We start from the raw sequence: 9,344 nt of genomic DNA, 5'->3' as shown, positions 1-9,344 counted from the left end.
GGTGTGGGGGACGTGATCAGACACCTTACTGAGAGAAATCCCTCCGGCTGCGCTGTGGGGAGAGGTCCCGCCGAGGCACGTCTGGAGGCGGGCAGGGGCAGGGGCCTGAACCGGGGTCGTGGCAGTGTGTGTCAGAAGACACGGTCCAGGCGAGAGGGAATAGGAGATGGAGTTGATCGCACTAGCCCGCTCTTTGGAAAGGGGAAGAACTGAGAGTGGTTCACATTTGCGGCTTGAAGTAGGGAGCAGTCGTAGAAAGAGCAGCTTCCCGGGGAATCACACTGCAGAAGCGCTGAGGTTCCTGAGGGCTTACTGACTGTGTCAGGACCCTGCCCTCCTCCGCATGCTGACCTACTTATTAGTCCTTACAGGAACCCCACAGGGTGGGTGGCAGGAGTGTCTCCATTTGACACCCGAGGGAATTGAGGACAGAGCGGTTGAGTGACCTGGCAGCTTGGAAGTGGCAGAACCAAGATCCAAACTCAGGCAGGCTGGCTTCCGAGACACCACGCAGTGCAGACGATGCTCTACACACCTTCCCACAGCATTTGACGTGGAGATGCTGTAACTCACAGGGCCAATGGGCCATGCTGTGCAGAAAGTATCTAGGGGAGTCCCTGGCATTCGGCAGATACTCAGTAACTGCATGTGTTAGCTGCTTTTCCCCAGGGTATTTCATTACAGAAGATGTGGCTTGACTAAAAAGTCATCATTACAGTATTTTGGGGAGAGGGGAGGTGGAGGAAGGAGGTATATTTCGAGAAAGCTCCTCTGGTGATTGCTTTTACCTCTGGTTTTGAGCAACTTGCTTAGAAACTAGATTTTGAAAAACCAAACACTTATGACAAAATTCTGATTGTGGAAATCTTCCTTAAAGCTTCTTGATTAAGGGAAAGTAAAATTTGATCAGTAGGGGATTTTTAGGGGCACTCTTGCTAAATGCTGAGTTCTGGCTGGCATAGTATGTAATTGGATTTGCTACTGGACCCACTGGTTGTTTTTTCTGTTTGTTTTTTTTAGCAAACAGCCATGTGCTGTACAGGAGTGCCACTCAAAATGCAGTCCAGAGAATGTTTGTTACTAGTCCATAATGAGATCGGGATGGAAATGAAGAAAAAAGGTTTAGAAACTTAAAGGGTAATTTGACAGTATCTGATATAATAGAAAATTTGGGTTTTAATTTTACATGCCTTTTAAAAGTTTGTTTCCTAATCATTTTTATCAAACTTCACAAATGTCAGTCCGTTGGATGGATTAGAAACAGTAATAATTTGAAAATTGGTCCTGGGCATTGCTTTCAAGTATTTAGAACTAGCCCGGCTCCCGTGCCAGCTGTGGGTGGTTTGCAGAATGATTCATTGAATGAACTCTTCTGTACCATTTCGATAGAATAACCTGGGCAATTGCACAACCTTTGGCTCTCAGAAGTAATTGCTTACAAAAGTTGATGAATTCCTCAGTGGAGGCTTTGCTTTTTGGAGCAAAATAGTTTCCAAAGGGTTTCCTTCTGGAATTGCTGGAGGAGGAGGAGGGACTCCTGTTGTTTTGACTGAAGGCCCCTTGGTTTCAGTACGAGAGAGGGTGTCTTAAGGCCTGGGGTGTCAGTGATGGCACGAGCGTTATTCAGTGTGAGGACGATATGGTGATAATTTATTCTGGACATCTGAGCAGTAATAGTTGAATAGGGAACTGATTACATATCATTTTGAGTAATAATTTCAACTTAAGTTTATTTGTAGAGGAAAAAAAATGGCTCAAGAAGAAGGAGCATCAGAGAGAAAACCCTGTGAAATGTCTTAAAATGACTTGTAGTGCCAAACGTCAGAAGTTTTGTTTTATTAATAGTCAACATAATCACAGTCTTCAGTGAAGGGGGTCTTGTGAGGCTGGGAGGTGTTGGCCAGATAAGAAATGTGAGGTACAGGCCTATCGCATTTGCCCTTTTGTGAGTGTTCTTTGTGCTGGGATCGAAAAGCTGCCTCCGCTCATTTTTTTTACATGTATTTTTATGAAAATTCTAAAGCAGCTCTGCACGTATAAAATATGTGTAAGAATTGACCCCATCAGTTTTTCTGTTTAGGCTAACCAGCAGCAGCAGTTTGGCTTCCCCCATCTCTTTAACATCAGCATGTTTTCCAGTATAAGAAAAACAGATAAGAGCTCTTTTTTTTTTTAATATCTTTATTGGCGTATAATTGCTTTACAGTGTTGTTAGTTTCTGCTGTATAACAAAGTGAATCAGCCATATGCATACATATATCCCCATAGCCCCTCCCTCGTGAGCCTCCCTCCCTATCCCACCCCTCTAGGTGGTCACAAAGCACCGAGCTGATCTCCCTGTGCTATGCGGCTGCTTCCCACTATATCCATTTTACATTTGTCAGTGTATGTATGTCCATGCCACTCTCTCACTTCGTCCCAGCTTACCCTTCCCCCCTCCCTGTGTCCTCAACTCCATTCTCTACATCTGCATCTTTATTCCTGCCCTGCCACTAAGTTCAGCAGTCACTCGATACCATATATATGTGTTAGCATACGGTTATTTATTTTTCTCTTTCTGACTTACGTCACTCTGTATGACAGACTCTAGTTCCATCCACCTCATTACACATAACTCAATTTTGTTCCTTTTTATGGCTGAGGAATATTCCATTGTATATACGTGCCACATCTTTATCCATTCATCTGTCTATGGACATTTAGGTTGCTTCCATGTCCTGGCTATTGATAAGAGCTCTTTTTTTCCCCCTTAATTTGTTTCCATTTTTGATGGGTTTAGTTTTTTAACCACATGTCCTACAAGTTCTATTTCTAAATTAATTCCTGAGAAATAAAACATAAGCTTGCAAATTCACAAGCCTGGAATTTGCTGTAATGTATTCCCTACCTCATTATTTTTCTTCCTTTATGAAAATTGGAGAGAGAACATGTTCGATGGTGTTTTAAATTGCCCGTGATACCATCATCCGAACACAGCTATTTTCATTATTGCATATTATCTTTCTGTCCTCATCCACAGTCACACATTTTTTAAACAAGGGAGCTGTATTGCTTTTCAAAGAAGAATTGTACTAGTTTACAGTGTCATCAGCGTTGAATTTGAGTGCTAATGAAAACGTTGCAAAATTCAGTGTAACTTTTTCTTTAATAAGTATGAAAGATAACTATTTCAAGGATTTTCACATATCTTTATTAACAAGGATGAACCTTTTTTTTCTTATAATTACTGTTTTTTTGGATGCAAGTTGTTCACACATTTTTCTTCTGGGTTCATACTTTAAATGTTTTACTAGCCATTATTACTTGGGTCTGACTTTTTTGAGGCACTGCTGATATATAGGAAGAAAAAAGGCTTTGTTGCTGCTTTTAAGGCTAAAATAGACCACGGGTTTTTCTCAGTATTGTTCCTCCTTTACACAAAAGTATTTTCCCCTTTTATTCACAAGTATTTTTGATGTTGATTCCTGTTGCTTTGACCTATATAAGTCAAAGTGGCCTCGATTTCTTGTGCTCTTTCCTCTTTGTATTAAAAATCAGGAGACCAGGGCTTCCCTGGTGGCAACAGTGGTTGGGAGTCCGCCTGCCGATGCAGGGGACACGGGTTCGTGCCCCAGTCCGGGAGGATCCCACGTGCCGCGGAGCGGCTAGGCCCGTGAGCCATGGCCACTGGGCCTGCGCATCCGGAGCCTGTGCTCCGCAACGGGAGAGGCCACAACAGTGAGAGGCCCACGTACCGCAAAAAAAAATAATAATAAATAAATAAAAATCAGGAGACCAGTTGTTTCTCAGGAATCAGAGAATGCAGCTGACCAAAAAGCTTGTCTAGGTGTGCTGACAGTGATACAAGCACTTGATGAGTCTTGCTTCCACTGGGGTCTCTCCCAAATCAGCCATAGCCTCCTGTCTCAGTGTGACACTTACTCAGTGGTTCTCAAAGGTCGGTCTGGGTTAGAGTAGGACAAATGGACTCTGCAGAATCTTACTTAGAGTTACCTTTCAACTTACTTGGTGTGACCGAAAAGATTTGGATTGAAATTTTTTTTTTTTTGCGGTACGCAGGCCTCTCACTGTTGTGGCCTCTCCCGTCGTGGAGCACAGGCTCCGGACGCACAGGCTCAGTGGCCATGGCTCACGGGCCCAGCCGCTCCGCGGCATGTGGGATCTTCCCGGACCGGGGCACGAACCTGTGTCCCCTGCATCGGCAGGCAGACTCTCAACCACTGCACCACCAGGGAAGCCCCTGGATTGAAATCTTAATTGTATTCAGTAGCCAAATAAGTTTCTAAGTTTGTGTAAAAATTGATTTTACACAAAGTCCTTTTATGTTTTCATGCCTGGGCAGTATAGATGATCAGTTTGGGTGGTGATTTTGTTTGGGTTTTTTTTGCCTGTAAAAACAGAGGTTTATTCCTTGTGGTGCTCTAAGGTCATCATGGAACAGCTGCAGCTCAGCTCCAATTCCATCATCACTCCAGGACCTGGCTGGTGGGGCAGCCTCTCCTAGGGGCACAGCTGGCTGAATGGCAGAGGGACAGGAGGTATAGGAAAAGCACCTTGGTGCCCAAGGCTTCTGTTCAGGAGTGATGCTTCCCACTTCCACATGTATCCTTGGCCAGAGCAAGCCCCTGCCCCCCACGTCTGTGTCCAGTAGGGCGGGAATGTATAATGTATGGTCCACACAGTGTCATCACAGGGAGGTGAAGGCACCATATGTTTTGGAAACTAACAAAAATCTCACAGTTCAGTCAGAGTTAACATGAAGAGGGATCAGATTTGACAGAAAAGAAACAACATATCTTAAGACTTACTAATTGATGGTACATCAGCAGTAATGGAAATAGAGGAATTAAGGGTCAATGAAGGGTCAATTCCAGATGCGTGGCGCGTGGCCTGGTCAATCAAGTAGTGGCGCTGCCATTCACCGGGAGCCATCTGCCTAAAAGGGAGTAGTTGCCTGAATGAGACCATGACGAGAGCATCTAAAGGGGAGAGAGCTGAGGAAGGACCCTTAGGGCCATGCTGCCTGGCCTTGTTCATGTCGTGCACGTGTGGACGGTGGCATTGTTTGGGCAGCACACTGGAATAAGCAGATCAGGCACCTGGTTCTGCAGCCCACCTGCCCTGGGGCTCTGACCACCCTAAGGACTGGGGAAAATCAGTGTTTCAGGACGTGCCACCTGGAATGGTGGTTAAGAATCCGCCTGCAGGGGACACGGGTTCGAGCCCTGGTCCGGGGGGAAGATCCCACGTGCGGCGGAGCAACTAGGCCCGTGCGCCGCAGCTACTGAGCCTGCGCTCTAGAGCCCGCGAGCCGCAACTACTGAGCCCGCGTGCTTAGAGCCCGTGCACTGCAATGAGAGAAGCCAACGCAATGAGAAGCCCGTGCACCGCAACGAAGAGTAGTGCCTGCTCGCCGCAATGAGAGAAAGCCAGCGCGCAGCAACCAAGACCCGATGCAGCCAAAAATAAATTTATTTAAAAAAAAAAACCGGTGTTTCAGCAGCACACCTCTAAGCCGTGGCTGAGGAGTAGCCACAAAAGAAGGAAACAGGAAAGAGTGCTTTCACGGAAGCAAAAAGAAGAAAATTGTTAGAAGATCATTGAGATCGACAACAAGAAATGCTACAGAGAGGCTGAGGAATGAAAGCGGCAAGGTGCCCTCTGGATTTGGCAATTTAGAGAGTTACTGTTACCGATAGACTGTAGGAGAGCTGCAGGTTTCCTGTTTGGGGAAACTACAAAGTTAAGCAACCAATGGTTAGTTTACCACGCAGTGGGCTTCTAGGCTTTGAATTTTGCGTTAAATTCTCAGTGCGTTGCCTACACTGGTGTTCCTCAAGAAGTTCTAATCTGTGGTCTTTAGGCAACCTGCGTTAGAATCACTTGGGACTCTTGCTAAAAATGAGATTCCTGGGGCCCACCCTAGATCTGCCAAATTAGAATCTGTAATTTCCGTGTATTTTAATCAGCGTGAACAGGCTTTAAGGTTTGAGAGCCCTTGTTTTTTCGGTATAGGCAATCCTGAGTAGTAGCAAATCAAAGCCACCTAAAGTTCTTAGGCTCTAAGTCCACAAGGACCAATGTTTCAAGGATGTGGAACCAGGAGAACTTGTCAGTCACTGCAAGTGAGAGCATCAGTTCGTCAGGCACTTTGGAAATCTAGCCAAGTCAGAGTTGCACCTGCCCTCGCACCCAGCAATTGTACCTCTAGCTCCAGGTGCAGGGAGATGTACCAGAATGTCATAGCATGCTGCAGATAGCATATTGGTTATAGCTTGAGTGGCCAGCAAAAGGAGCCTGGGCATGTAATTTGTAATATACTCACTATTTGAGTGATTGAATACTATAGTGCAGGGGTCCCCAACCCCTGGGCATGGCCCGTTAGGAACTGGGCCACACAGCAGGAGGTGAGCGGCAGGTGAGCGAGGGACGCTTCATCTCCCAGTCCCCGTCGCTTGCATTACTCCCTGAACCGTCACCCACTTCCTGCCCGCCCCCCTCCATCCACGGAAAAATTGTCTTCCACGAAACCGGTCCCTGGTGCCAAAAAGGTTGGAGAGCACTACTATAGTATATATACTATACTCTAATGTGGTATCGTATACTGTAGTAATTGAATACTATTCAGTGAGAAATGGAAGAATTAGAGCTATCTGTGTCCGTATGCGTGAATAATAGGAATAAAGTATTGAGCCGAGAAAGCAGGTAGCAGAAGAGCATGTATGTACCATCTTGCCATTCGCATATTAAGTTTTTAAAAACCTACAAAAGAAAAGCACCAGTCGGGGGCGGGGAGGGGGAAAGTTATCAGGAAGGGGATACACATGGGGCTCGAACCATGTGTTACGAAGCTCCCTGGGTTGGGTGGGCACAAGGGTGTTCCTGATAGTACACTTCACTGCTTTCTGTGTGTCCAGAATATTTCATGGTACATTTCTTTTAGAGAACTGATAAACAATCAGGGTATTATTTTAATCACCCTCATGCAAGTAAGTGCTTTATTAGATATAAGCTACATTTTTTTCTCTTTCACCTTGGTGTTGAAATGCTTACCTTGGTCATATTACATCTCTGTTGTAAGTAGTTACTCAAGTCATTCTTAGTCCCGTGGTGTTATCTGAGCTGCGCCCAGTTAACTTCTGCGCCCGTGTCCGAGTCTCATGCTGTCTCCTCCCCTGCAGGTATTCACAACACTGTCGGTGACCAAGCGCTCGGGGGAGAACATCCTCCAGACCGGTTGCTGAGGTTAAGCCCCAGTGTGGGTGCTGCTGCCAGGACTCCAAACCACTGACGTATTTCTTGCCCAAGTCCAAGGCGAAGTTTGCGGAAGGTTCTCGGGCTTCAGCAGCCACGTGTCCTGTGCTTAGAGCCCCGAGGCCCCCTTGGATCTCATGGGCCGGAGGTGACGCGTGGGTGGCAGGCAGCATCGCACTGGGGTCAGCATGACGCACTTGAAACTGGTTTTCGGCAGCGCTTCGCAGAGGGGCGTCCATGAAGTCACCAGCCTCAAGCCCGCGCGGTGGGTGGTGATGGAACCGTCGAAGCAGTTTTTGCATGGCCTTTCCTTTGTAGGTTTTCTTATTCTCACTGTCAACCTTTCTCAGGTTGGTTATTTTTTTTCTCCGCCGTGTTAGTGAAAGTAGAGATGATAGCAGACAATTTTTATCCAAAAGCAAGTCGTGGCCACCGTGTGCAAATAAGGTGGCTCGTTGCTGGGACGGCGCACTGTGGCTCCTAGGCTTGTCCCAGGGAGAGAGCATCTCCCCAAAACAAGTGGTCACCACTGACCAGGTGTGCTCCCAGGCACTATACCACTGATGATGAAATGGCTACCTGGCCAGCCTGTTAGGAGGAATATTCCAATGCAGGGAACTTGGTCGTACAGCGTGATCTCCACTGTTCTTCATCATGGAGGCAGGTGCACAGCTGAAGTGGGGAAAAACAATAAATGTCTTTGTGCTGGTCTAAGTGTGCTGGTCTAAGTGAGCTGAGATCTTTTGCAATGTTTAAAGACTTTTTGGGGGGTAGCTTTTGCTTTAAGCTAAAATCACAAAATACTACAGCTTTATTTTTCATGTGTGTTATACATCTATCCCTTCCTAAGAACTATATTCATAGGAGAAATGTCTTTCCACACTTAACAATTTAACTCTTGTGGTAATTACTTTTTTAAAGAAAGCTGTTAATATCATTAATATCATAATTTATTATTTTTGAACACAGGTGGATGTGAAGAACTTTCATGTAAAAACCAAATGGTTTTGGCTTTTTCTGTTGATGTACTTGGTGGAATTTGGGCAGAAGTGTTTCTGCTCCATTAGCATTCCAACTCGTATTATCACAAAGAGGTATTAACCCTACAGTTACAGATTTCTGGCTAAATGTACTGGCGACGGATCATATTTAGGCCGTTTTCCCACTACAGAAGTTGGATTTTAAACATGCTGTGGATGTCAGACCTCCCACCAGCAGTTCTTGTAGCTCCTTTTTCATTTCTTCCCGTCTGTGTGTGTGTCTCGGCTACAGCACTGAGTGGTTGATTGAAAGTACGTTTCTCGGTCACCTCAGGGAGCTCAGCGTCTGCCCAGCATTTAGTCAGCAAATCCCCTGACCCTGTCTGCCTCACAGCCCTGCCTCACCCTCCGTCCCATCTGGTTGTGTGGAGACAATGGGAAAAGGAAAAGAGGGGAGGGGAATTGCGACAGCTGACTGTGTTCAGTTTTCTTTATTTATTTTTAAATTTGTTTTTTTCTCCAAGTCTGCCAATCTCTGAAATCAGAAGATAGGCGGTACGGGGTGATCATGCCTAATCATGTTGTGACTCTGTCTTCTTTGTGGAATAGAATATTCTGCCCCCACGAGAAGGATTCTACTTTATAGACGTGTCTGCGTAATTGCCCAGTGTATCAGAACTCGTATTAAATTCTGTGTATTCTTGTTACAAATCTTCTGAAAAGAAACAATGTGAAACCTTAAAAGCTGTTAATATCCACCCTGTGTGGCTCTTGTTGAATGGTGGTCTTGGGACTGTTCAGCTGACAGCCAAATGGACTTCCGGGCTCCTACTGGCGATCGTGAGAACTAGGTGCTGAGTAAGTTTCATCGATGCTGTGCTGCGGGGCCTGGTGGGTGCGCTGAGGTTCACATTTTAGCCGTGTTGGCCTTCCAGATTCCATTTTTCAGCTTATCCCCACTTGATCTGTCCATCTTAGTTTTTAAGGTGGCAAAACCGCCCCACCTGACAACAGCACTGTGAGGGTGCGTGAGCCTTCCTTTCTCTCTGAACTGGATCGGGCACATACCCGGGGTTCAGTAAGTGTTTACATTGATGTTTATTGTCAGGC

At 45.9% G+C, this 9,344-nt stretch overlaps 1 protein-coding gene across 3 annotated transcripts in view; it reads left to right on the top strand.

Moving 5' to 3' along the window:
• The window catches only part of TXNRD1 (thioredoxin reductase 1), a 95,074-nt gene extending 86,082 nt beyond the window's left edge, over positions 1 to 8,992 (top strand). For all 3 annotated transcript variants that reach the window (XM_024732184.1, XM_024732182.1, XM_024732183.1), the window contains exon 14: positions 7,182 to 8,992. In XM_024732184.1, coding sequence (XP_024587952.1) covers positions 7,182 to 7,244 — 63 coding nt within the window. In that variant the 3' untranslated portion in view covers positions 7,245 to 8,992. The remainder of the gene's footprint in view (positions 1 to 7,181) is intronic.
• The last annotated feature ends 352 nt before the right edge of the window (positions 8,993 to 9,344 follow it).

The sequence above is a fragment of the Neophocaena asiaeorientalis genome, unplaced genomic scaffold (genome assembly GCF_003031525.2).
Source record: "Neophocaena asiaeorientalis asiaeorientalis breed wild unplaced genomic scaffold, Neophocaena_asiaeorientalis_V1.1 scaffold418, whole genome shotgun sequence".
Classification (NCBI taxonomy): Eukaryota; Metazoa; Chordata; class Mammalia; order Artiodactyla; family Phocoenidae; genus Neophocaena; species Neophocaena asiaeorientalis.
This window is presented reverse-complemented; position numbering and strand designations above follow the sequence as displayed.